The 14234-nt window shown below is 39.3% G+C and overlaps 1 protein-coding gene across 3 annotated transcripts; it reads right to left on the minus strand.

The window, feature by feature from the left end:
- Positions 1–172: 172 nt before the first annotated feature.
- Positions 173–10743, minus strand: slc4a1a (solute carrier family 4 member 1a (Diego blood group)). 3 transcript variants are annotated; one of them, XM_034089972.2, is made up of 21 exons: positions 10528–10743; positions 9338–9402; positions 9113–9168; positions 7857–7972; positions 7453–7499; positions 7189–7354; positions 6957–7092; positions 6789–6858; positions 6376–6418; positions 6097–6281; positions 5777–5984; positions 5082–5285; positions 4826–4974; positions 4333–4527; positions 3987–4232; positions 3798–3887; positions 2933–3099; positions 2612–2853; positions 2231–2400; positions 1293–1466; positions 173–1195 (listed from the first exon to the last, which is right to left on the minus strand). In XM_034089972.2, exons 2-21 carry the CDS (start codon positions 9359–9361, stop codon positions 1118–1120), a joined length of 2766 nt encoding a protein of 921 aa, XP_033945863.2. In that variant the 5' UTR covers positions 9362–9402; positions 10528–10743; the 3' UTR covers positions 173–1117. The 3 variants fall into 3 exon arrangements, with proteins under 3 accessions (XP_033945863.2, XP_033945866.2, XP_033945864.2); XM_034089975.2 differs by having other exon boundaries at positions 7857–7951; positions 10528–10740; XM_034089973.2 differs by lacking the exon at positions 10528–10743 and adding an exon at positions 9622–9758.
- Between the last annotated feature and the right edge of the window lie 3491 nt (positions 10744–14234).

Here is a 14234-nt window from a genome sequence, read left to right on the forward strand (position 1 = left end):
TGGTGTTTTCAAAGTAGAAGTATAGAGGTTAGAGTTTACTTGATATCATTGAAGGCAGCATGCAGCTGAGTGGCAAGCCTCTTGGTTCAAGTGAACACCCCTCTCCTGTTCAAAAGTGAGCTGCGAGTGATTTGTACTATAGCATTTCTAATGCATTAGTGAAAACAAGGACTTTAAAGGATTTTTTTATTTGTAATGAGAATTCATCCAATCAAGCATGTACAGTGTTTCAGACAGACACACACACACACACACACACACACACACACACACACACACACACACACACACACACACACACACACACACACACACACACACACACACACACACACACACACACACACACACACACACACACACACACACACACACACACACACACACACACACACACACACACAAATGAACGGGCATTATAAGGTACATTTACAAATACATTTCTCCCTGATTATATCACCAGTATAACAATTGGCGCACACAATTTATCTCATCCACTATCGAAGCAATCACACACTTAAAATCAGATATAAGTGCATTACACATCTTTCTATACACACATCAAATAGTGAAAACTCATAACACAACTCAAAACATATAATGGAGAATTAATAAAGGTTATTGTATGGGGAAAAGGCTGGTGTGAAAATGCACTGAAAATGTATTATTTGAGCACATGTAAAGGGCAAAATGTTAAAAATTAAATAGCAAACATAAAGTGAGGTGGAATCATTTTATCATAATATGTGCAGATCTATATGCGACAGCACTGGGAGTCACTTTAAAGCTATACTGTTGTAATACATTTAAAGAAAGAAAGAATATTCTAAATAGTTTTACCTCACGTTTCAAGGAAAACAAATCTTGCATGTAAATAAGTCAAGTGTATCAACTCAAACAAAAACATAACTCAATATATAAGTTAAGTATATAAGTGTATGCATTCTAGAAATAAGAGGTACATTTCTTTAAAGATACATAATAATAACAGAAGTTTTAAACTGTATATGTTTACAATTACATATTTTTAAAGACACCCTATGTTTAATGTTCACACAATTACCTGTAGTTGACAATTGATTTCATTTAAAAGTTTGTGAAACATTAATGATACTGTTTATGGCAGTGGGCACTCATCGTACACATCTACCCCAGGTTCCTCCTCAAACGTCACTTTGGCATCATCTGCGTCCAGCTGCAAAGCAAACACATCCAGTTACAACAGGGAAACAGTATGAAACAACACTATAATGTGTGCCTGAGTGTCGTCATTGATGCAGAGATGTACTTACACATTTCATCTCCAGGGGAGTGAAGATTGTGCCGGTCATGAACATGCGCAGAGGGATGGTGAGGATGAGAACAAAAGGCAGCGCCAGAGAAAAGGCACTCATCTTCACCACCCACAGCAAACCCAGGCACACGAGCTGGACGGCAGTGAAGAGATGCATCTTCATTGTTTTCACCTGAATAAGTGACAACAGAGAAGCGTGTTAGCAGTGGAACGCACTGCCAAAGAGTAATGTTAAATTGTAAAAAAAAAAGGAATGTTATTTTAGGGTTAGGATGATTTACTGAAAGAATATAGGTTAAATAAGATTGAAATACAGGTGGAAAAAACTGAACGCCCATGCAATCCAATGAAATAGTGTTGTGGGGTCAGTGGGGTCCTAGGCCAGAGCCTTGTTTTAAAGTGACTGTTAGACACAAAATGACCTTAGCAAATGGTCTACACTTGGACACAAAACCACCAGAAAAAAACTAAGAACAAACAATGACATCAATTGACAACATAAAGACACAAAACAAACAGAAAACAACACAAAACCACCACATAGAGACTCCTTACAACTTGAAAAGTGGGAGACAACTACAAATACTTTCACAGCAACCACATAGATCATACAAAACAATCACATAGATGTGAAAGCACCAAAAACAAATGCGGCGAAAAAAGATAATAATCTTAGGATATTTGTCCACTGAGATGGCATAGAGCAGTATTAACAAATAAAGTATCACGCATACTGGCAACAACAATGTAATACTAAAAGCTGAATCACTACTTTAAATATGAATTTAAGCATTTACAGCCATAAAGTGTTGTGTGTAAACACTATGAGGCAGTGAATATATTTGGACATGATACTGTGTTTGTCAGACAAAAGGGCCTTCCACATTATTGTATAATTAAACAAGGTCCTGAAGTGTATTTGAGGAGGCTGTGTACCCTGGTGGCGTAGGCTTCAGCGGGATGGTATTTCTTTGGTGTGATCAGCAGAAGCATCCTGTCCCACATCTGGATTCCACTCAGAGAGGTGATACCCATGTAGAGGAGGATTCCGAACAAGGCGGTCATGGGAATCATCTTCAGAATAGGTTCCATGAAAATAGAAGCACCTTGAAATCACAGAAAGTGAATAATTATTAAAAGCACAATACCTTTTGCCAATACGGGTCTCTTGGTAGCCAAGTTGCCACTTACGACATTGCCAAGATTATCTGTATCTTAAAATGGGATAAAAAGTGCATTTATGACAAATGTATTCAAAATGGAAATGTGTTCAGAGCCTGCTGTTTGTGCATCAGCACTGTAGATGGCAGCACCTACCAACCATAATGGCCACAAGGATTCCACTGATCCTCTGCTCAATCACCTTCTCGATCTCTGGTTTGGGACCCTTGCTCATGACAGTGAGAGCGTTGGCGTGGGTGACTGATCGCACAGTAGCAGCGCTCAGCCAGGGCACCCCGAAAATAGAGGCGATGCCCCCCATGGTGACCAGGAGGAGCAGATCAAAATGAAAACCAGATCCTTTCACCATCTTCCTTTCAGGTTTGCTCACAATCAGCCTGGCAATCAGACAACAACAACGTTAAACACAAAGTCATATTGGAGACTATAATGCCGTTATTTTATATTGGCACTCACGTTGTAATCTGGGACTCCAGGAAGATGAGGATGAAGACGAGCACTGCTGGTACACAGCAGGCACCCATCATCCAGATGGGGAAGGGCTTATTTTCTCCCATGGGGTTGATAAACCAGCCTCTGACTTTGGGGTTGGTCACCTTAATGCCTATTGGCACAACCAGTTTCTACAAGGGGACAGGGAGATTTTCATTACTCTCATTTATCTACGGAAGAGTGTTAGCCCCAGGCATAAGAAGAACATAGAGGAGCAGAGAAAGAGAGAAATATTTATTTAAGTTTTGAGAATAAAGTGGAACCTTTAGTATGTGCTGGTAGTTTTCAAAACAAAATCATGGAAAGATTCCTTCAGCACGAATACAATTAGTGTGTTAGCTATAAGCTTAGTCGTATTTTTAGGAGATTTGTAAACAGGAACATTAACTTATTTTCATGGTTAGAAACTGTATTTTTCAAAAAGTCTTAGACAGACTGCTTTAAAGATGAATATAACAGCTTTAGTTTCAATTTGGAAAAGGCTGTCTGACGGCGAGGTCAAGCAGTGAAAATATTCTAAATATATTATACACTTAAATTGATGTTTTCTTTTATTAAAACGTTGAAGTGCTCCCTTCGTCCGTCAACAGCAGTACATTGCTTTGTTTTGTGCCTGTACTTATGTGTTTCTTCAAACTGGGGGTGTGCAGACTGCATTCTACTGTAGATAACACACTGACTTTGGATAAGACTTAGTACAAACCAACTACAAAAGATCTGAACAATCGCTTTATTGCACATGATGTGGTGCATAACATTAGTTTTAATTTTTTAATTTTGAGAATTGTTAGACCTTGTTTTAGATGACGTGCCACAACATAACACTTACCTGAGTGTAAGTATCCTTAATGTTGAAATCGATAGCAATCATCAAGAAAATAGCAATGGGGACACCGAAATCTCCAATCAAACGACGGATCTAATAAGACAACAGTTTACATCATGGTCAGGGAAATCACAAAATCTACTGAGTCTTTTCAAAACTACACAATTTCTGGTCATACAAAGTTGATCTTACTAGGCCAGGGAGGTAATGACCATTCTTGAAATGGCGGAGGAAGTACGCAATGAAGAAGCAACCTAACATAAGGCACATAGAAAGCAGGGCAGTGTTGGGGTAGGCCCTTTCAATCTCCTTCTCATGAATGGTTAGGTTGCCATGGTGGTCTAGCACGCTGTGCTCCGTCACGAGTATGTGGAAAGGGTTATCCAATGAAATGTTCAGATCATTATAGTTCAGAACCAGAGGGTGGGCTTTGAAGATCTAAACAACAGGAGATAAGAAGTCAGAGGAGGCAAAATAGGAGACAACACATGAGGCTATGACAAGGAAATGGTGTCTGAAGATGATGTGGTGGGGAAACCTTGATGAGCTTATTGAAAGTCTCGTAGATGAAGCTGAGAGAGATGAGGATGGAGAAGATTTCCTGAGTGAAGCGGGAGATGAATTTGACCAGGAAGCTGCCTTCCACAGCCACGATGATGATCACGATCAGTATGAGCCACATGCCTACCCAGATACGGCCCACAATGTACTCAATGTCCTGGGACTTGCAGAACTAGTATAGAATACAGAAAAGAAAATATATTGCAAAGAATGAAAAAAAGCTAATCAAATATTTATTTTATGAGTTTTGACATCTGACAACTACAGAACAGTAAAAACGTGGAGGAATATATGTATAAATATTTATGTAAAGAAAGTCAAAATGTCATTAACAATTTCCTTTAATTTGAATGTATTGCCTTTATTAGCTTTATTCTTGAAACGTTAAATAAAAGTATTTATTTCCTCCCTTCATTTATTTCACCCCTATGACTGGCCCTTATACTCTTCCATTTACATCTCATACATACAGAGTAAAAAGCTTCCTCGAACACCAGCAGTGGTCCCGAGAAGCCGATGACGAGGATAGGCTGGGCGGCGATGATACAGAAGATGATACCCTGGATGCTGGTGGAGACCATTAGCTCTGACACGCCCATCAATTGTTCAGTTTTGTCAGCTAGAGTTAGACAACAGAGAGATATATTAACCACACTTGAAAAGGCCAATAGAGTCCTGCAAATGAATTGAATCTTAGAAACATCTCTATATGGATCTCTCTTTTACCCAGAAGCCCTCCGAAAGTGATGGCAGGGGACAGGGCAGCGAAGTAGATGAAGATGACGGCGGCGAGGACCTGAAAGTTCAGACCGTCTGTGTAGTCACTGATGTAGTGGCGGTAACGCCGCTTCAGGTCGTTCACCATCCCTCCGAAAGGATAGCCTGTACGGGCCAGAGGGTCCTCCCGGGGCTCCTCTGGAGATTTCTCAACTGGACAAACAAATCAAACTGACATTAGCTTATCAATCCAATATATATATTAATTAATACCTGTTAGGTTACTTTCTATCACCAAATAATGATTGAGTGTATGGCCCACTGATTTAAGCTCTTGCATTTGCAATAATACAGTGTCTGTGGTGTCCTGGGAAAAATCACAAGCGCCAATATAAACGTTACTATAATTTCCCAAGTAGAGGCTTTATCTGTCGGTTTTGTAATTGTTTATTGTGTAATTACCTAAAGTTGACACAAACATTTGAAATACATATGTTTGTGATGTACTTTTTCAAGCATTCCTTGAAAAAAACCCAGCACCTTCATTCTTTGTAATGCCTAATGTTTAATGAACAAAGGGTTGAGACAATATGTAACCAACAATTATATTTTGGTCAAAGGAATGACTACATTAGTAGTGAGGAACTGATAATGCATACAAAAGTGTAAAAAGAATAGTTTGACGTTGTTGAAAATATGCTGACCTTTGACTCTTTCACCAAAGGCAAGACGAGTGTCGATGGGACGCAGTCTGTCACACAGCATCTTCTTCTGGTAATCGATGATTGGCACCAGCATATCCTTATCTTGGATCTCAGTGGGAGGAATCACAATGCTGCAGTCCATGAAGTCAGCGATGGCGTTGGTCAGATCTTTGTCAGTCTCAGCCAAGAAGGCCTCCAGACAGAACACCTGTGAGAGCAGAAAGCCTTTATTCACCTGCACCAAACAAAGTAGGCTTAGCTAAAGCTCCATTCTGCTGAGCTAGAATTGTTCTCCTTCAGTACTTTCTCCTTTCTCTCACCCAGTCTGCCATCAGAGCCCCCATGGAGCGGCCACTTTCGCTGTAGTCTATTCCACAATCGTTGGGGCCCACCAGCACAAAGACGAAGCGAACCGGGACAGGAGACTCCAGGGAGGAGTCCATGACGACAGAATCCCTGAGCCTCACAAAACCCACTACTGGTTTCTGCAGGATGTCCACGACGCCTATAAGAACAACAAAATACAACCTCTTTTAGCCATATCTGCTCCAGAATCACACATGAAGACAGATGGCTGCCTCTGAATTTCATCAACATACCTGAGAGGACAATTGAGGCCTCCATGTTGTCAGAAGTGTCTCTCTGGAAAAATGATGCATTGTTAGTTCAATCACATTATATACGTAGATGTCCAGCTAAACGTAAGGAAGCCGTGAGAGGCAAGTGAGAAACAATTATAATTCTGATCAAAATAGTTTTTTTCTTTCTTTCTGAAAACTTAGAAAAGTTTCCCTGGCAAAACTTTAGTTTTACATGGAAAAACTATTTATATAATTCACAGATCATTCTTTAAAGAAACTTAGAAATATAATTATGGTAAAACAATTTTTTCACACAGGTGATACAGCTATTAGGATTGGATTCAGAAAATGGACCATAAATGATTACTTGCTTCTCAGGGCTTCCTGAATAATGAAGGTGGATCAAACTGTATAAAAAACGAAATCTATACCTTCTTTGTTACTGAAAAAGACTGCATCTCAATGTCTCCAGACGGAGTAACCACAGGTCCTGCAGACTGACTGAAAGGACGGATACAATGAGAATGAAGTGCATGATGCAGACATGAAGTCTGACATTTCGAAGAAAGAAACAGAGTATTAGTGGATCCATGTGTTACCTGCGTCTCATGAGGAGAGCTCTGAGCAGGCCGTCACGATCACTGGCACGAATCTCATTCTTGTTCAGCAGCTCATCCACCACCTTCTCAGCCACAGAAGACAGACTGCTGGCGTTCAGGTCGAGGATGACAGCACCTAGGTACATTTGAGTTGATTTAACTGGTCAGCATCAAACTATAAAAACGGGACTTATCACACAGAATTTCATTACATCTCAGGTTCCAAAGTCACCTGTGCTCATGGTCTTTCTGAGCTGGATCAAGCTCTTGAAGGAGAGATGGGAGACATGAGAAGAACTCCATTTTCCAGTGGTGGGGTTTAAGTTCTCTTCGTAGCCCACCCAGCGTCCAGTCTCCTGCCAGGTGTTGCCCTGGAGCTCATTCAGCTCCACATATGCCTATGGTAATGCAATGTGGTTGAATAAAAAACACATTAGTGGATAGTGTTTGTGTGAATCAAATTTCACATATGTAAGTATGAAGAGTGTAGACTTACTTGAGCATCCCCTCTTGTGGTGGCATTTGTATTCAGGTTCAGATAAGCTGAAATAAAGACACAGAAAATAGCTTGATGGAAAAAAGGTCTCATCCAAAATTGCAAATACGTAAAAATCCTCCGGTCAAATATTTACTCGATAAAGTAATATCTAAATATAATAAATGTAGTACGGAAATAAAAAGTATTCATTATGCAGCAAAATGGTTCCTTTACTGTTTAACTAGGGATTTAGTTAACCGAATTTGGTCAATTCAAGATAAGTTGAAGAACCTGGAATTTGTACTTAGGTACCATATTTGAGTAAATGTACTTTCATTTTTTGTTTTAGATTAAAGTCCACCACTGCAGGAAAGTTATTTAAAAAGTGGCTAATAGCTACACGGGCTGTGAAGGGAACCTACCCTCTGAGTCTATGGGGAGGATGATGGCTCCAACATTGGGCTCATTCTCCTCTGCATCTTCCTGCCTCCTGGCCTCAATGTCATAGATTCCGCTCCTGTGTTGAGAATCAGTCACACTAATTTAGAGAAAGGATGAGCATGAGTGCTTCAACAACACCTCATAAAGACTCACCTGTAAAGTTATTCATCTCAGAATCGATCGACAGAAGACACTTTGGAAACATTTTAGTGGAATATGCACCTTTACCAAAGTGAATGTAAGTCAAATTTCATTTGAAGCATGTATTAATAACAATTACTAAAAAACAATTCAAGGTTCTCAGTGTGGGCTGATCAACGTCCCGATGTATTGAATTGCTGCCTTTAGTGTTGTTCAGTCCTTCACCGCTAGAGGGCAATGTTGTTCAATATCTACTTTTACATTACACTTACAAATTCCTCCTAATTTGCAAAGATTGTCTGAGCCTACCTCAGCTATGGCCCCTAATGCAGAATCCAGGGAAAGTTATTATACACTTTAAGGTCCAACATTTAAATTAGTTTGTGAATATTACTTTTCTCTGAAAAATAAACAAACAGAAGAGCAACATCAGCCAGTCCATGATCTCTATTGAAGGTACATTTACCTTGATCTTTTTGTAAATACTCAATGTTTTTTAAATGAATTGCAAGCTTTAAGCATGAGAAAAGGAAATCAGCATGTTCAGCATGACCTTTACCTTAAACCTGTGTTAAAAGTTTGTGTCATAGAACATTATCCACCGTAAGTGCTTTTTACAGTGATGGTGTTAGCTATTAACACACTCAGCAGAAATAACCGCTTTAGGTGGCCTTTTTTTTTAGGCCACCTAATGAATATAAATCCAATATGTATCCTATTTTAGCTTTGGTTTGGTCTCCACCATCTCCTGAGTGAAACATCTGACGCTACTTCACACAGTTATTGTCAGAACATTTTCACTTGAAAATATCAGGGACACAATCAACAACTTTTTCTAAATGTCGATAACTCTGCAGATTATTTTTCGATTAATAATATTGGCTATGAAATGTAAACATTTTGAAAACTTGGTGTACCAGTATTGGTACCAGACTGATACTGGGCAGTAACAAAAAAGTGGATACGACATGATGCTACTTGAATGCAGGGACTAGATTAGGGAGCACTGCGAGACATGCTCAGTGGTCTTATCACAAACATGATGCAGAATACCAGCGTACATTTACAAAAAGGCCCTACTGAGAGATGGACTTACAGCCTTGGTGGGGAGCGGAACGCTGACTCGATGTCTTCAGAGGACATGTCACTGCCCTATACAAGAGGATAGTTTAGGAAGAATTAATAGAAGAAACTTGAGTGGTGAATGGAATGTACGTATGTTAGATTTAAGGAACACATCATGAACAATGTCCAAGATCCCTTTCTTCTGTAGAGACTAGTATGAACTAGTAAATCTAAGTGTTGTATTTAACAAATGTACCTCAAAACTAAAATGGTTTTCCATTGCTTTTTTTCAGATGTTGAAGCCTCAGCCTTAGGTATTCCCTAAGACAGAAAAAAATGAATGAATGAACATAAAAACAAGTTATAATCACAATTACAAATACCCATAGACTTAATGGGAACCAATGACATCAAATCTTAACACAATTATTGTTGAGTTTTGATGAACTTTGAATGCAAACAGGTGCATTTAAAGCATCCAAACAACAGCGTTTTAGATACATATTCTTCATATTCTTCAAGTACTCATTGTACAAGTACCAATGTCCTCTCATTAACTTGGCAGGGTTTAAGGAACATGTTTCTCAGCTACTACCGAGACAGTAAGGCCTGCTTTGAGCCATTTTAAGGCGGCTTTGATGAGAATACCGCCATCTACCAGCACACAGCTGCCTTCAAAGTCACGTCTCAGAACAGATAGTCAACCAGCCGAGAAAGTGAACTTAGTTATAGTTGAAATAGAAGACGCACAGAGCCTTATCTTTGGGTTACACCCTACCACCAGACACCTCTGTTCTCCTTCAGTAACATTAGGGGTGAAACAACTCAAATATAGCTACTGTAATAGCTATTAATACTTAACTTTACTTTTGGAGAATAAGTACAAATTCTGAATTTTTCATATTGAATCATTGTGTATTGTTTTCAGTGTGCTCCATTTCAATTTTACAATAAAGGTGTTAGTGGTAACAAATAAAAATAAAATATTTTTTTAGCAGGTCAAGTGACTTCTCATCACTTTACATATCTACATTTTTGAAATAAAAATTAAACCAACAAGTTCTTAAAACAATACCATTTAGTGGGTACAATTGTTAGGCCGTGACACTAAGAATATACATTTAATTGAGCATTAAAGCCAAAAGCATTGGGTGTAATAATTAAATGCAATACATTTGGAAAGAGGAGAATCCAACTAAACCCTGACCTCAAACAAGTAAAAAATGTGTGCCACAAGCATCTTGTTTGTGAAGTATAATAAACTTTTCTTAGAAAAATAATTGTTAAGAATAATTTCATATGAACTCCCTTCCTTATCTCCCGAGCAAGGAAACACCCGTTAAGGGTTAGAATATGCTACTTTCCCATCAGAAAATATAAAAATGTTTCATTCTAGTAATGCCATCAATGTGTCTAACCCTTGCCCAGAGGGGGCCACACCCTTACCTGCAGGTGCGTGCAGGTAATCCCACCTGGTCGACGGTGTCCGTCTGTCAGCCTAGACGAGCCTGGTGATAAAGTGTGCCAGGACAAACGAAAAGTACAGAGAAAGAACGAGAGGAGCGGGAACACCCATACGAAACTACGTCGACCCAAAGACCCCGTACCCCTCAACCCATCTCGTTGCTGAGCAACCTGGCGGTGGGGCTAGGGGAGATAAGGCCCGTGGGACGGACGAACTCCCTATCGGTCAGGGACACCTTGAGGCAGGAATATCCCAACCCTAGTTTGCGTGCTCCACCCTCCCAGCATGCAACAGGTCCGAGTCTGGGCAGAGGCGTTGAGAGGAACGTGTTTGGACCATCAGGCCTCACATGGGGGACACGGGGGCAAAGAGGGTAAAAAAGGGGCAACATACAGTATCAGGAGGACAACATGTTTATACGTCATCTTGTTTACGCACTGGGGATTCCTTCATGATAAGGGAGGGTATTTCCTCTGCTCATGATGAGATAAACACTTTAAAACCAACTCTGTTCATGATAGCCCTCACTTGGTTCGTCTTGAGTACTGTACATTGCATGGCAGCAACAGGGGGGACATCTTCTCCAGCTGAATGAAAGTGGAGGCTGGTGGTGTAAGCAGGTCTGATGACAGATTGTTGCCTTCAGTTTCTGAAAGGGATCAGCAAGAATGGAATAATTATGTATTGGACTTCAACTCAATGCAATTCAAGATACATTAACAGCTCTCAAAATATATAAAATAAGGGAGCAAAGATTATAAGAAAGAGATAAATATACTGGGGTTAATGGCAGCAGCCCACTATTAGCTTGGTAACTGTATCCAACACCATAAATAAATGTTTAGTCAAAAGGTGCAGAAAGTGCAAATGCATTGGTCGATCTATAATTTGGCGGCAGTAGCTAGGTCTGTAGGGGAAAAAAGTTCCGATTGGACCAAATACAGAGTGTCGACTGGTAGCTCGAGAGGTCCCAGTTCACTTCCTGGGCCCAGTCGAGGTGCCCTTTAGCAAGGCACTGAACCCCTAACTGCTCCCTGGCATTGAAAACTGGCAGACATGTTGCTCTGTTAGCGCATGTGTAGTCCCTGTCTTTGCACGTGTTTATGTGTGTATTTCGGCCTGTGTGTGTAATGTAAAATATATTAACAGATTAAAGAAATACATTTACCCCATGGGGCTTGTACAGTAGAGGTTAACAACACCTTACTATCATCCTTGTCCTATTGACGAAGGGATTTGAACCATTGAAAAAATAAAAATATTAAAGCATTTTGAATAGAATACATTGTCAATCCATTCACATAACCTCTGTGACATACAATTTGATGAAAATGAGCAGAATAAACCAGAGCACAGTGCCTTAAACTCGAGGTTAAAAGATAATAGCATACATTAGAGACAACTTCGAAAAAAGGAACATCATTTTGTGTCACATGTGTTAATATTGTAATCTCATATCAATAATTTCAATTCCAGATCAGATAAACATAATAAAATACAAAATGTATCAGTCTTTAATTTATGCTAAGCAGCTTCTAAGCAAACTGAGCTAATAGGCTTCTTAATTATGCAACAGTTTATCCACATGTATGGGAATGTTTTCATTCCATTTTCAAATTCAACAAGCACATTGAGTGGTAAACTGAAGCGTTACGAAGGCATAACTGCAGTTCAATCTATTTACTTATCACAAGTAAGTTGCAAATGTAACCTTGTTGCATTTCGTCATTTTCCTTATATTGCTCAAACGGCAGTGTATAATTTATAGGAATGAAAGTAACGGACAAGGAGAAAATATTGTGATTGTGGTATTACTACAAGAGCTTTCTGTTAAAGAGGTAAATAAAAAAATGATTGAGTTGTTGTAATGTTGATGTTGTCTAATGCACAAAAGCCTCTATTGTGGTCTGCCTGCTTGTAAAATGTGTATTTCATGGCTTTACCGGGGAATTTCACATAAACAAGTCCATTGTGTGGAGATCTTGTTCAAGCCACGTGAATTCTCAAAAAAAATTATAAAATATTGTCACAATGTGGAGAAACGTTACATTTGGGTTACTGCAGCTTTTTTTGACAACCTGTTAATCCCGGCAGCCAACGCCCCCGGGGGCTGCAGGCTTTTTTTTTCATGAAACTGTGTCTCAGGGCTTCTTAACATTTAATAACCTAATAATGTGTCATACCCACTTAACGGGAAGAAACTCAGCTAACTGACAATATGAACAATTTTTAGCTAGACAAAACACAACTCTAACACCAAGCCTCTGAATTAGCACTAAGCGAAAAAAAATGCTAACGCACTTGGCACAGAACTGACGGTAGAAATACTTTATTACTTATCGGATCTGCAGAAACAAGATATCAGCTAGCAAGCTGAGATTCCACAGATTCTAGGGGTATAAGTATCATCACTGGGCGATCAAAACGGGGATCGCCGATCGCAGCAGGGGAAGCAAAACCCAGACATCACACAACGTAGCTTTACGGAGCAAAAACGGAAAATAAGTCTTACCGTTGCTGTTATTCTGATCAAAAGTTGTGTTCAATGGCATTAAAACGATAAAAACGCTGCTGAAGGTTAATCCATAGGTTAATCCAATGTGTCTGTGTCACTTTGAAATGATTACTGATAATCCATTATTCCATTTTTGTCAAAAACTGAGATTTCAAATTAGCTGCTATTAGAGCTACAACCCAGCTTTCGGTTTTGGGCATTCTGGCTACGCATCAGTCATTCACCAATGGGTAATGTTTAGATGTATTTTAGGAACTTCCCTCTCGATTATATCGGCTCTAACGGTTCAAAAGAGGTGTCAATCATCAAAATCGACCGAGGGGTTCCAGAGATATGGAAAATGCACCCAAATGACCCCAGTGTTTTTTTTTCTATTCTAAATCTCTCTAAAAAGGTCAAATGTCACTTGTTTTGCATCAATCTTGATACAGGGTACTTATTATATGTTATTGTTTGGATTCCTAAAGCTTTTAGTCTCCGATCCCATCATTCAAGGGTGGTTTTCACTATAAGTAATGTTTTTCTTTTGGACGGACACTATCATTTAATTACATTTTTACTATGCTCAATCTGAATTTACTTTTAAAAAAAATAAAAAAATATTGATTCTGACTTCACTCCATCCAACTCACAGGTTTATCATTGCTTTGAGAAAAAAAAACGTTATTTACCCCTTTTAGAAGTGAAGTTATAGTAATTTGTTCTGGGAATGTCATTTTCGAGCCTGAGACCTGAAAAACAGGCTATGGGGTTAACAATGTGTGCTTTAAATCACTTTTGCCAGAGTGGGAGCCTGAGTCACGGGTGATATAAAGGAAATATTCAAAAGAAAAGATAACGCTTGACTTCCCATGTCCTGAAACTAATTAGGAATGCAGGAAGGAATTGGTGTGTTAATGTTGTTTGTTATGGATGTTTCCTTTAGGCATCACCGTCAAATGCCGAATGAAAAGAAGGTGTTAATTTGTACAGGCTTATATGAGTCTGTTAGCATGCTAACATTTCCGAATGAGCAAAAAACAGAAAAGACAGGTGAGGCTAATGGGTATTTTATTCAACAGATGAGGGAATCAAAGTGTCTGTACCTTCGACACAATAGTGATACATAGATACACCCCACAGTGAGGCCCCCAGCTAAACACACTGTGACAGGCCCCGTTATCACCAGTGTGT

This window comes from Pseudochaenichthys georgianus, chromosome 8 (genome assembly GCF_902827115.2).
Source record: "Pseudochaenichthys georgianus chromosome 8, fPseGeo1.2, whole genome shotgun sequence".
NCBI lineage: Eukaryota > Metazoa > Chordata > Actinopteri > Perciformes > Channichthyidae > Pseudochaenichthys > Pseudochaenichthys georgianus.

Bases quoted from the DNA above. Each gene is read 5' to 3' on its own strand.
- slc4a1a (XM_034089972.2), bottom strand. From the start codon at position 9,361: ATGGAAAACCATTTTAGTTTTGAG. The intron at 9,169-9,337 runs GTACATTTGTTA...CCTCTTGTATAG, and splicing joins AAAACCATTTTAGTTTTGAG to GGCAGTGACATGTCCTCTGA. The intron at 4,233-4,332 runs GTTTCCCCACCA...CCTGTTGTTTAG, and splicing joins CTTTCAATAAGCTCATCAAG to ATCTTCAAAGCCCACCCTCT.